Source organism: Colobus angolensis, unplaced genomic scaffold (assembly GCF_000951035.1).
Source record: "Colobus angolensis palliatus isolate OR3802 unplaced genomic scaffold, Cang.pa_1.0 Scaffold81, whole genome shotgun sequence".
NCBI classification, from domain to species: Eukaryota; Metazoa; Chordata; class Mammalia; order Primates; family Cercopithecidae; genus Colobus; species Colobus angolensis.
The window spans coordinates 7,590,725-7,604,460 of record NW_012121932.1 but is presented as its reverse complement, the minus strand read 5'-3'; the positions used below and the strand labels follow the sequence as shown (position 1 = coordinate 7,604,460).

Sequence of the window (13,736 nt, the reverse complement as noted above, 5' to 3'; positions counted from 1 at the left end):
TTCTTTATAGATTTGGTTGAAACAGAAATAAAGGAATTAATTCTTGATATTAAATACCCTGCAACCAAAAAACAAGTAAGTATATATAGTACACAAAGTTTCCTGCTAGTAGCTATAATACATCCTTCTTAAGAAAATCTTTGTTTTCCTATTTACCCCAAACATGACAGGCTGAAGTCTTCTTTTCACGTTTTTATTGTTTATCCCTTTCTGTATTTTCATGTGGAAGTTCCTGTTGTCTCTTTAAAAAAAAAAAAAAAAAAAATTAATATTCATGCCTGTAATCCCAGCACTTTGGGAGGCTGAGGTGGGTGGATCACGAGGTCAGTAGTTTGAGACCAGCTGGTCAACATGGTGAAACCCCATCTCTACTAAAAATACAAAAAAATTAGCTGGGTGTGTTGGCCGGTGCCTGTAATCCCAGCTACTCAGGAGGCTGAGGCAGGAGAATCGTTTGCATCCGGAAGGTGGAGGTTGCAGTGAGCTAAGATCGCACTATTGTACTCCAGCCTGGGCAACAGGGCAAGACTCCGTCTCAAAAAAAAAAAAAAAAAAAAATTAGTATTACCATACATTTGAGTGTGTTTTATATACGCACATGTAAACATCCCTACATTATATATATTATGTATATAATATATATGTAATAGTAAATATGTGTGTATGACCACTTACCTTAGGAAATACAATCTTACCAGGAACTCTAAAGAGCCCTGAATGTCCCCCCTCAGTCCCATTCCCTCCTCCCATCCTTAAGGTAACCATATTTTAGAATTTTGTGGTTCTTTCTTTTTCTTTGCTTTATAGTTACATCATTCCTGTGTGACTCCTTTGAAACCTGTTGATGCATTTTCTGCCTTTTCAAACTTTACATAAATGGAGTCATGCCCTGTGTCTTTAGTGACTTTAGTTTTTCCTTCAGGATTATGTTTCTGTGTCATTCATATTGGTGTATGTAGCTATAGTTATAATTGATTCATTTACTATGCCATACAAATTCCGCTCACTGACTAGAATTTATTTACACTCCTGTCAGTGAATGGTTAGGTTGTTTCCAGATTTTTGACATTACAAACAATGATGCTGTGCTTATCCATGTACATATTTCCTCATTCACATATGCAAAAGTTTTTCTGGCATTTATACCTAAGAGTGGAATTGCTAGGGTGTGAACTTCTTCAGCTGTACTAGTTGATGGCAAATTGTTTCTCAAAATAGTTGTACTAATTTATATTCCCACTTGTTCTGTATGAGTCCCTGTTACTCCACAGCCTCAGCATTCCATGGTATTGCCAGACCTTTACTTTTTGCCAGGCTTGTGGTTATAGTATGGTCACCATTGGTGATTTCTTTTACTCCCACTCTTCCTATCCAAACCCCTCATAATGCTATTCAAGTCCTAACTCCATAAATTCTTACATAATGCTTCGATCCCCATGGATAACTCTGAACTCCTACTCTACTTTCAATCAAAACTGGATAGTTAATGACTACTTATTTTCTGATTATTTCGTGTATGTTAATCATAGCTCCCCCAACTTTTTTTTCTTTAGGTCTTATAAGCTCCTTCAAGTAGGAACCTTACCAAATACTTGATTTTTATAATTCACAGCATCTAAAATAATGCTACTGTGAAAATGTAAAAAAAAACTGTATCACAGGTTTTTTCTTTTCTCATACACAGTCACTCAACACTTCTGCCACTAGATGTAGGGTTTTTTTTTTCCCACACACCAGTGAATTTCTTTGGCAGATTCTTCAGCTAACACCAGCTGGTTATTCTCTAATTCACTTCAATTCTGACACCATCTACCTGGAGATAACATGAGATCATCACCACAGGTTAAGAGCTCAGTCCCGCAAGACTTCTACCTCCTTCAGATACCAGTCACAAGTAGTTGGTCGTCAGCTATATTTCTGACTGACTGGCTATAAATTAGGGTTACTATGACCCCCTCTATGCGGGTGATGAATTTGCTAGACCAGCTCACAGAACTTAGGGAAACATTTTACTTGAACGTTTACCCATTTATTTATAAAGGGTATCACAGAGAGTAGAGATGAACAGCCAGGTGGAAGAGATGCATAGAGTAAATCATATGGGAAGGGTTGCAGAGCTTCCATTCCCTCTCCTGGAAAGCCACCATTCAGGAACCTTTACATGTTCAGCTATCCAGAAGCTCTTCCAACTCTTGTCCTCTTGGGTGTTGTTGGAAGCTTCATTATATAAGCATGATTGATTACATCATTGGCCATTGGTGATCAACTCAGTCTTCAGCCCCTCTTGGCTCTCCAGAAGTCAGGAGTTGGGCTAAAAGTTCCAATCCTCAAATACATGGTTGGTTCCACTGGTAACCAACCCCTTATTATGAAGCTTTCCAGGAGCCTGCCATGAGTGGCCTCATTAGAAAAAAAGATGCTCCTATCACCCAGGAAATTACAGAGGTCTTAGAAGCTCCTCATCGGAAACTGGGGGTCAAAGACCAAATGTTAGAACAAAATGTTCTCCTAGCACCTCTGTCTACAAAGGGATTAAGAGCTCTGACTGATGAACTAGGGCAGAGACCAAACATTGGAACAAAAGAAACTCCTAGCACCCCCATTGTTCAGGAAATTATAGGAACTCTGTGTCAGGTACTGGGGCCATAGACCAATGTGTATATTTCTTATTGTTTTATAGCTACATACATGGGAGAATTTAGTGAATAGTGATATGTGGGAGAATTTAGTGCAGAGTGATTCTGTTGCAGTCCACTTTTAAAACACTTTTTATTGTGTTATTGTAGAACAGAAAAGCCTTTGTGACTTTTAATTGTGTTTTCCATTCTACTGACGATGCTAATTGGCTCTCATTTTCCTTAGGGCAAAGTCTCCGTTATTAGAGATGACATGATGATGACAAAGTGGGCATCTAGAGAGGCGGTTTGAGAAATCTGTAGTAGAAAGGGTCATAACCCACACAGTTCTTCTCATTTTGATGCCATCTTTCTTCTTATCTTAAATCATAGAACAACAAAATTGGGAAACCAGCATAATGCAAAATGTCTCCTTGATTTTCTTTTTTTTTTTATGATACTTCTGAATCATGTATGAAGCTGTGAATTTTATAAAAAATGCTAGAAAACCCAATAACAAAAGTTATGTCTTAGAGGACTGACTAAAGGGAGGGAAGAAACCAGTTTAGGCTTTGGGATACTGAATAATGGGGAAGAAAGTAAGCTAGCTGCTAGCCTGTGTAATCATAGGCAGAACCGGAGCAGGTTATGTTTGTCCTGGGTTCTTGCCTCTTATAGTCACTTTCTTTATTGCTTCCTGGTAGTTGCTTCATTATAGGCGTGAGCAACATCTTGAGCCACCCTCTAAGCCCATTTCTCCTCCACAAACACACAGAAGTTTTTGTGTTGATTGGATATTTGTCTTACCCTGCATTCTCAGCCTACTTTTTAAACTATTTAATCTCATTAATTAAAACCCAATTTAGTGTGCTAATATGAAAGGATAAATATGACCTTTAACTGCTGTGTCTGACTCATTGATGTTTCTGATAGTTGCTACTTTAGGCATGAAGAGATATTTTGGGATTGGTTATGAAGAATCTTAAATATCTATGGGGGTAGGGAGAGGGAGGTAGGGAAGGGTGGGTACTATATCTATCTAGCAGGGCCTATAGATTCTGCCTGCCATGCACAAATGCAGTTATTAAGCTATAACTAAGTTATTAGCAGCTTTTGTTATTGACATGACAATAATCTCTGCTTTTCATTTATTCCTAGATAGTTTAGGCATATTCAAACACTTCTTATTGGTAAATAGCTTTATCTTTGTTTCTGTTTTGATTGGGCTATTCTGTTAAGTAGCAGTTGCCTTCTAGTTGTTTTATTCTCAGCCTGGATTTTTGTCATTTATATCATATTTGGCATGACATAAAGTTGATTGTATATTACTTAACAGTGCAACTTGAGATTTAAGATATGTACACTAAAACATCTTAAATATAGAGCTTCTCTTTGAAATTTGGGGTAGTAAAAGTTTAGGCATAAATATAAGATTTAAAAAACAAAATCATTGCCTTATGATTACTAGAACTGTTCAATATCTTTCTTCTAGGCTTTGGAAAGCATTTTGGCAAGTGAACGTTTACCATTTTCTTGCCTTAGAAACATCACTCAGACTTTAATGGACACTTTAAAAAATCAAGGTAATAGGGTTTGTACTGATTGAAGGTTACGTTCTTAACTCAAATTTTGTAACTGATTATAGAAAGCTATTGACTTTGTGATACCATCATGTTACTTTAATGTGGAAATAATATATATATATAAGAAATTACGAATCTTATTTATTCCCTATTTAATATATGTAGTTGATCTTCATCTAAGCTGTCTTTGAATGTATTGACTGTTTGTTATTTGGAAGTTGTTTTTAATTGTGAGGAAAGAGGTCAGGATAGAATGATAAGTGGTTATTCTGATATAGCTGTAGAACATTAAAGAAAGCATTGGAATGAAGAAGTTATCTGGTGGTATGGGAAAACAACCAAGCTCTCTCGCTGCCATTGTCTTTTCTTTAGCTTCACAAGAGGAGACAAATTTCTGTAGGGGGGCACATAATGTCATTTTGACCAAGATAATAATAAAACATATTTGTACTTTGTATTAATGTTTTATTAGTATATCAGTTTCCCATCAGTTTCCCTCGTGAACAGAGTGGACTTCCAAAATCACAGACGACAATCAGATTATTTTTTCTAGTCATTTTTTGATGTTCAAAATTTGTCTGTACTATCACATTGTTCTTTAAAATCAGTCAGCCCCTCAAAATGTATTTGTCTGAAAAAGGATTACACTTGAAACTGTGGGGTTGTAACACCATATTCCATCCAACTGAACTAATAAAAATTCACTTTATTCTGAATTCCTAACATCAGTTAAATTGTAGTGTGCAGTGGACTGGTGTCATCTAGTTGTGACTTTTGTTTGTCATATTAATTATGTAAAACCAACTTTGTGTTTTAATTATGTGTAAGCCAGCTTAAAGTGGCTTAATAAACAAATTATAAGTTGTTCTTTCAGGGCTTCAAACATGCTAATTTTGAGACTCTTTTTCAACCTTTTTTTTTTTTAACAGATACTTGAAACTGACATTGGCAAATAGTGAACTCCTTTAGTGTACACCACTTGTCAGAAATAAATACTTCTTTTAAAAAGCATGGTGTAGTTATAAAGCCCTCCCACCCCTCAAGACATTAACAAAATCCCAAGATTTATTAAATGAAAAGTTATCTTTCACTGACCTGGTAGTAAACCAAATACCATTGTTGGAATTCTATAAAATCATCAGTTTCAAGTTCTACATAAAAATAAGATTCCTAAAATCTAATTATTTTGTATGGTCAGTTTTATTAAGGCTATAAGAACTTGAACAATATTCCACGATATTGTATTTCAAATAAGATTTTGGGGGGATTATCAGTGTCTCACTTTTTAAAGAATAAATATTTGTTTTATGTTAGATATAAATATTCATACAGTATATGAATTATGTAGTCAGGGAAAATATTTTCAAAGGTATATCCAGATTAGATGAAGATATTTCCACTTTCTTTTTTATCACCCTACTTTTAGATCATCTTATTTTATTTTAAAATTAGACATTTTGTCATGACAGAAAAATTATTTTTGCTTTCAAAATCTGATATAGCTTAAGCATCTCAATATTTAATACATCAGAGCATCAGGGAATTATATAATATTGAGAGATTTAATGAAAGAAAAGCCTGTTTATGAGTCTGTTAAATATGTCTCTTATATATACTTTTCCTTCTGCCTTTTAGAACTTGAGTCTGTTGATGAAGGATTGCTACAGTTTTGTGGCAGTAAACTAAAATTGCTGCAACTCTATGAGTCGGTCAGTCAACTAAATTCCCTTGATTTTCATTTAGACACACCATTCTCTGATAATGTGAGTAATCCCACATTTTATATTATATAAAATAATCTATCTGGTTAGTTTTACTTTTTAAAATCGGTAGTAACAAAGTAGAAAATTAAGAATATTTTTAAAGCTTTAAAGTTATATTTTGTTTACCAAGCCCCCTGCTAGCTCTCTGTGCCTTGCTGCTAAATTTATATTATTTATACAAGTGCTGAGATTATAGGCATAAACCACTATGCCCAGCCACAATATGTTTTTGTACATATAGTATATAAAAATAGTTTGAAAGTCTAACAGGTTGTATCCCTGAGAGCCACCTGCAGGACTTATATGTGGATACAATGAGAATTGTTTTTCTATGTTTTATTTTATAGTGTTTATGCTGCTTAATAATTAAGCATTTAAATTCAAATATTTAGTTTCCTCAGAATGGTAAGAGTTGCATTTGACACTCTTTTAAATTTTTTTCTGATTATACAGTAAAACATGTTTATTAAATTCTAGCATTTGCCAGGGTATAGTGGCTTGCACCTGTAATCCCAACACTTTGGGAAGCTGAGGTGCGAGGATCACTTGAGCCTAGGAGTTCGAGACCAGCCTGGGCAACATAGTGGGGCCCTGTGTCTACAAAAAAAACTTTTTAAATTAGCTGGATGTGGTGGTGCACACTTGTGGTCCCAGCTACTCAGGTGGCTGAGGCAGGAGGATTGCTTGAACCCAAGAAGTCAAGGCTGCTGTGAACCATGATCGTGCCAAGGTACTCTAACCTACGTAACAAAGTGAGACCCTGTCTCAAAAAAAAAAAATGCTAACATTCTAGAAGATAATAAAGTACCCTCAAGAAATATGCTAAAATGGTACTTTTAGTAGTATGTAGTGTTCAAGATTATAGTTTATTTAAATAAACTCCTACTCATGAAATGTGATTTGTAAGTAAAGTTTTAAGCAGAATACATGATAGCTATTATATTAATTAAAAAGTCAACTTTTGCTTACAGTCTTGAATTTCAGTTCAGATAATGTGGTTGATAGATGTGGAATGTTGTTTTTGTTTTCTATTTTAAAGGACTTGGCTGTGTTACTAAGGCTTGATGAAAAAGAACTGCTTAAGCTCCAGGCATTACTAGAGAAATATAAGCAAGAGAACACCAGGACAAATGTTCGATTTTCTGATGATAAAGATGGTGTATTGCCTGTAAAAACATTCTTGGAATATTTAGAATATGAAAAGGATGTGCTCAATGTAAAGAAGATAAGTGAAGAGGAATATGTGGCTTTAGGTAGGTAAAATAATACACTGGTCTTTGTATCCCTCTTCTTTTAGAAGAAAACATGGTAGGAACGTATAGCATCTCAGGAGATTCTGTTTGTTTTGAAATTTAAATAATGAAAGGATTTAATGTACTGTGTTTTTTGGCCAACAAAAGACACTCTGGTCGACAGGTTGTTTTAATAAGTATACTAAAGAGACAATATTAGATCATGATTTGCTTTCTGCTTTAATAAATTAAGCAAATTGAACCATTAATTTCTCTTCCTTCATAATGTTTTGTTTCTCTGGAATTCCAGATTGTGATTCAATAAGATTGTTAGTCCAAATGGTAAGTAGTCATTGATTAATGTGCTTTGTTTTTGTTCTACCAGGTAGTTTCTTTTTTTGGAAGTGTTTGCATGGAGAAAGCTCCACTGAGGATATGTGTCACACTTTGGAGTCGGCTGGACTTAGCCCTCAGCTGTTGTTGGTAAGGTTTTTTTGGTTGCTGGATGCTGTTCTTCTTTGTGAATGTCACCCAAAGTGTCAGTCTTCTTTTTTTTTTTTTTAACTATTGTCTTTTAGGTTATCATAGAATGTTCATGAAAACTTTCTAAAAATGATCAAAGAAATTTTTAATCACTATATTTAATAGAGTAATATTATTTTATTTTTCTTATACCCTGTAAATTTTTTTTCTTTTTCTTTTACTTTGAGAGAGAGAGTCTTGCTCTGTCACCGAGGCTGGAGTACAGTGGTGTGATTGTAGCTCACTGCGGCCCCAACCTCCTGGGCTCAAGCCATCCTCCCATCTCAGCTTTCTGAGTAGCTGAGGCTACAGGCGCATGCCATTGTGCTGGGCAATTTTTTTTTTTTTTACTTTTGTAGAGATGGGGGTCTCGCTATGTTGCCCAGGCTGTCTGAAACTCCTGGCTGAAGCAATCCTCCCTGCTTGACCACTCAAAGCTTTTGGATTACAGACAGGAACCACCGTGCCTGGCCAATTTTCTATAAATGTTAACAAGCATATTCTATAGTTGGCCTAAAATAAGTTTAGAATCTGTATGCACACATCTATATGCATGCATTTACAATAGAATTGGATCATCAGTAAAGAACTGTCATGTTATGATGGAAAAGATCTTAAAAACAAAATAAACTTCCCTTAAAGCAATGTGGAATTGTTGTCAAACATATTCAAACTTTGAATATATATTATAATGTAATCTCAATTGTAACAAATGTTAAACAAAAGAATCATCCAAGGAGAAAATACAACACTAGATTTTTGCCCTTTCTTAAAAAATCAAGGAAAGTTACGCCATCTTCCTTGTTCTTCTTTGTTCTTACCTATCCCCTACATATGCCTGCATACACAGTTGTCCCTCAGCACCCATGAAAGATTGGTTCCAGGAACCTCCCCCTCCAATACCAAAATCCATGGATACAGAAGGTCCTGATATAAAATGGTGTAATAAAAAATTAGCCAGGCATGGTGGCATGTCCCTGTATTCCCAGCTACTCAAGAGGCTGAGGCATGAGGATCCCTTGAATCAGGGAGGTCAAGGATGCACTGATTGCACCTCTGCACTCCAGCCTAGGTGACAGAGTGAGACCCTGTCTCTAAAAAAACAAAAAAGTGGTAATTGCATGTAACCTATGCACATCTCCTGTATACCTCAGATCATATCTAGATAACTTTTAATACCTTATGCAATGTAAATGCTGTGTAAATTATTGCTAAACTGTATTGAGGGAATAATGGCAAGAAAAAGTCTGTACGTGTTCAGTGTAGATGGAACTGTCCATCTTTTTTTTCCGGAATATTTTTGACTCACAGTTGATTAAATCCACAGATGTGGAATGCATGGATACAGAGGGCCAACTGCATACTCTTTCACACACCCCCATTCACATGTTATATTTTGGCCAGGATTTGGGCATCCTACCTCTGTGAGCTTGTTGACGGTTTAATGTGTTGTGTTGATTTTCTATGTGTCTGGTTTTGGTATCTGGGTAATGCTGGCCTCATAGAATGAGTTTGGAAGTATTCCCTCCTCTTCAGTGTTGTGAAATAGTTTGAGTATAATTGATATTAATTCTTCTTTGAATGTTTGAAAGAATTCAGCAGGAAATTCATTAGATCTGGGCTTTTCTGTGATGGGAGATTTTTATGACTGCTTCCATCTCATTACTTATTACTGGTTTGTTGAGGTTTTCTGTTTCTCTACGGCTGGTTGGTGTAAAGCTGTTCGTAATAGTCTCTAATGATCTGTGTTTCTAATGATATGTTTCTGTGGTATCAATTGTAATGTTTTCTTTTTTGTCTCTGATTTTATTTATTTGAGTCTTTTCTCTTTTTTTCTTAGTCTAACTAAAGGTTTGTTGATTTTGCTTATCTTTTTTAATAAAAAACTTTTTTGTTGATCTTTTGTAATTTTTTTAGTCTCAATTTCATTTATTTCTGCTTGACCTTTTTACTTCTTTTACTAATTTTTAGGTCGGTTCTTTTCTAGTTTCTTGAGGTGCCTTGTTAGATTGTTTATTTGGAGTCTTTTGTTGAGGTGTTTATTGTCTATAGACTTCCCTGTTTTTTTTTTTTTTTTTTTGAGACTCTGTCACCAGGCTCGCTCTGTCACCAGGCTGGAGTGCAGTGACGTGATCTCGGCTCACTGCAACTTCTGCCTCCTGGGTTCAAGCAATTCTCCTGCCTCAGCCGCCTGAGTAGCTGGGACTACAGGCATGCGCCACTACGCCTAGCTAATTTTTGTATTTTTAGTAGAGATAGGGTTTCACAGTGTTGGCCAGGATGGTCTCAATCTCTTGACCTCGTGATCTGCCTGCCTCAGGCTCCCAAAGTGCTGGGATTACAGGCGTGAGCCACCACGCCTGACTGACTTCCCTCTTAGCACTCCTTTTGCTGCATCCCATTTTTATTTTTTTCAAGAAATTTTTAAATTTTATTTTTAGTTGCTTCCTTGCCTCATTGACTGTTCAGGAGCATGTCGTTTAATATCTGTATTTGTGCAGTTTCCAAAGTCCCTCTTGTTACTGATTTCTAGTTTTATTCTGTTGTCAGATAAATACTTCATATGATTTTGACTTTTTAAAATTTGTTGAGAATTGTTTTGTGGCTAACATATGGTCTGTCCTGAAGAAAGTTTTATGTGCTGATGAAAAGAATGTGTATTCTGCAGCAGCAAATGAAATGTTCTATAAATGTCTATTAGGTCCATATGATCTAGTATGTAGTTTAACTCTGATCTTTCTTTGTTGATGTTCTACCTGGAAGATCTGTCCATTCCTGAAAGTGAGGTCAAAGACCTCTGTTACTACTGTATTGAAGTCTGTCTCTCCCTTTAGATCTATTAATATTTGCTTTATATATTTGAGTGCTCCATTGTTGGGTGCATATTTACTTACTATTGTTAGATCTGGCTGATTTGACTCTTGACTCTTGTATCACTGTATAATTACCATCTTTGTCTCTTTTTTTTTTTTTTGAGACAGAGTCTCACTGTCGCCCAGGTGGGAGTGTAGTGTCATGATCTCGGCTCACTGCAACATCTACCTCCCAGGTTCAAGTTATTATCTTGCCTCAGCCTCCCTTTCTTCTCTTTTTATAGTTTTCAACTTAAAATGTATTCTATCTGATATATGTGCAGCTTCTCCCGCTCTTTTTTGGTTTTAATTTTTATGGAATATCTTTTTCCATTCCTTCACTTTCAGTCTATGTTTGGCTTTATAGGTGAAGTGAGTTTATTGTATGCAGTATACATTTGTATGTTGTTTTTTAATCCATTCAGTCCCTCTGTGTCTTTTTTAAATTATTATTATTCCTGGGCCTAAGCTATTCTCTCATCTCAGCCTTCCAGTCAGCCAGGACTATAGGTGCATACCACTGTGCCCAGCTCACTCTGTGTCTTTTAATTGGAGAATTCAGACCACTTACATTCAGTGTTATTATTGATTGGTAAGGTCTTACTACTGCCATTTTGTTACTTATTTATTAGTTGCTGTGTAACTCCTCTCTTTTTTCTGTCTTTTATGGTTAAGTGATTTCCTCTTATAGTAGTTTCAATTCATTGGTTTTGATTTTAGTGTATCAAATGTAGTCTTTGCACTGTGATTACCATGAGGCTTACAAAAAAACAAAATCTAGTTACAACAAGAATTTGATACCAACTTAACTTTGATTGCAAAACAGCAAAACCAACAAACCATAAAAAGAAAACCTATACACATTAACTCTCTTCTCCCCCCATTTTAGTATTTTTGATGTCATCATTTTGTTATTTATGTTGTCTCTTAACAAATTGTCCTTTTTTTGATAGTTTTTTCTTTTAAGTCTTCTTACTAAAGATCTACGTGGTTTAAACACCACGATTACAATATTAGTACAACAACCACATTAGCATAATTTTCTTTCAGTTTGGAGAACTCCCTTTAGTGTCTAAGAAATCACACATTTCTTACAGGATAGGTCTGATAGCAATATAGTCCCTTAGCTTTCGTTTGTCTTGGAAAATCTTTTATTTCCCTTTTTCATTTTTGAGGAATAACTTTGCCACATACAGTATTTTTAGGTGGCAGTTTTTTTCCTTCAACATTCTGAACGTATTGTCCCACTCCCTCTTGGCCTGTAAGGTTTCTGTTGAGAAATCTGCTACCAAGAGTATTGGATCTGTCTTATACGTTATTTGCTTCTATTCTCTTGCTGTTTTCTAAATTCTCTCTTTGTCTTTGACCTTTATGAGTTTGTAAATTAGAGTGTTCTTGTTTAACTCGGATTGGTGACCCTTGACCTTCCTGTACCTGTATATTCTACTTTGGAAACTTTTCTGTTATTACTTATTTGAGTAAACTTTCTACTCCTTTGTCTTTCTCAGTTCTCTCTTTAACTCCAATAACCCCAATATTTGCTCTTTTGAGGTTGTTTTATAGATCCTATAGGTCTTGTTCATTCCTTTTCGTTCATTTCACTTCTTTCTTCTCCTCTGGCTATGTATTTTCAAATAGTCTATCAACGAATTCACTGATTCTTTCTTCTGTTTGATCAATTCTGCTATTGATGTTCTCTATTGCATTTTTCATTTTATTTATTTTTCAGCTCCAACGTTTCTATTTGATGTTTTTCATTAGTATTTCAGTCTTTTAAAAATTTCTCTGATAAATTTTTGAATAGATTGTGTGTGTTTTCTTAAAGTTTGTTGAGCTTCCTTAAACAGCTATTTTGAATTCTTATGCAAGCACTCTGAGCTGGGACCTCAGCTAAGGAAGGCGAGGACAGCACCACAAGGCTACTTTCCAGCCCACTGCTGAGACCAGTGCTCGCAGGCAGACTAGCCTTTCTGCCAAAACACTAGTGTGAGCAGTTCCTTCTGGACCCCATGGCAAATGGTTTTGGTGGCAGGATCATGGGCAAAAAGGGAAGTAGCCAAGCCCCTTGTGGGGACTGGGCTGTTTCTGGGCTTCAGTCTGGAAGTCAATTCAGGGGGACAGATCAACCACCTTATTGTGAGAGAATGTAAGTAGGTTACCTTCTATTCTGCCATCTTGGTGGCCTCAAGGTTTCTGTTACTCAAAATCTATCATTTAGACATCATCTGGTTATATGTCAATATACAACATATTTATATATGAGATAATGGTAACATTTTAATATGTGAATTCATAAATATCATATTGTGAATAATGTAATATGGCATTCTTTGTTGTGACTGTTGAAATATCTTCTTTTGCATTTACTAATTATGGAGGTAGTTACCTTTATACACTAGACTGTCTTCTCCTGTTTTATGTGTTCATATATGTGTTTCTATGTGGTAACTTAATTTATCTCTGTATTCACTTCTTTATTTTTCTTCTTTCATCTTAATGTTTCCTTCAGTTTAAAATATCTTTATATTGCTTATAAGTGATTCTAAAGTTGTATCATTATATTCTGATAGTTTCTTTGGCATCCTCTATTTTATACTGATATCCTATACACAAACAAAAGCTTGACTGTTTGGAATGTTTAATGTTTATAGTAAACAGGAAAAACACACTCTAGGTGATAAACAGAGATTACCTGGAGGGTGAGAAATAGAAGGAGGTAACCTAGGGAGAAATAAGAAGGAAAGTTAAGCAGAGCAAGTTTTTTGTTTGTTTCAGAATTTTGTTACAAGTGATGGTGGGTAGAGAAGAGGTTGGTTGGAGAGAAAAGCAGAAATCATAGTGTGAAGAGAAGTCCAAGGCATGGCATTTAGTTTTTTTGGCTGCCTTAATCTAAAATAACCTTCTGGCTGCCAATTTTGATGAGCATTTTGAAACGTTGTTGTTGATGGGGAAATGAACAAAGCTTTAAGAGGCATTAAATCTATAGGTATGTTTAGAAATCTGGTATACTGGCTGGGCGTGGTGGCTCACACCTGTAATTCCAGCACTTTGGGAGGCCAAGGTGGGTGAATCAGGTCAGGAGTTCTAGCCCAGCCTGGCCAACATAGTGAAACCCTTCTCTACTAAAAATACAAAAATTAGCTGGGCACGGTGGCTCGTGCCTGTAATC

The 13,736-nt window shown here is 35.7% G+C and overlaps 1 protein-coding gene across 1 annotated transcript in view; it reads left to right on the top strand.

The window, feature by feature from the left end:
- Window positions 1-13,736, top strand: part of RAB3GAP2 (RAB3 GTPase activating protein subunit 2 (non-catalytic)) — a 116,891-nt gene that overhangs the window by 76,335 nt on the left and 26,820 nt on the right. Inside the window, exons 17-21 of the mRNA XM_011929459.1 lie at window positions 11-75; window positions 4,108-4,198; window positions 5,834-5,961; window positions 7,001-7,214; window positions 7,579-7,676. Coding sequence (XP_011784849.1) covers window positions 11-75; window positions 4,108-4,198; window positions 5,834-5,961; window positions 7,001-7,214; window positions 7,579-7,676 — 596 coding nt within the window. The remainder of the gene's footprint in view (window positions 1-10; window positions 76-4,107; window positions 4,199-5,833; window positions 5,962-7,000; window positions 7,215-7,578; window positions 7,677-13,736) is intronic.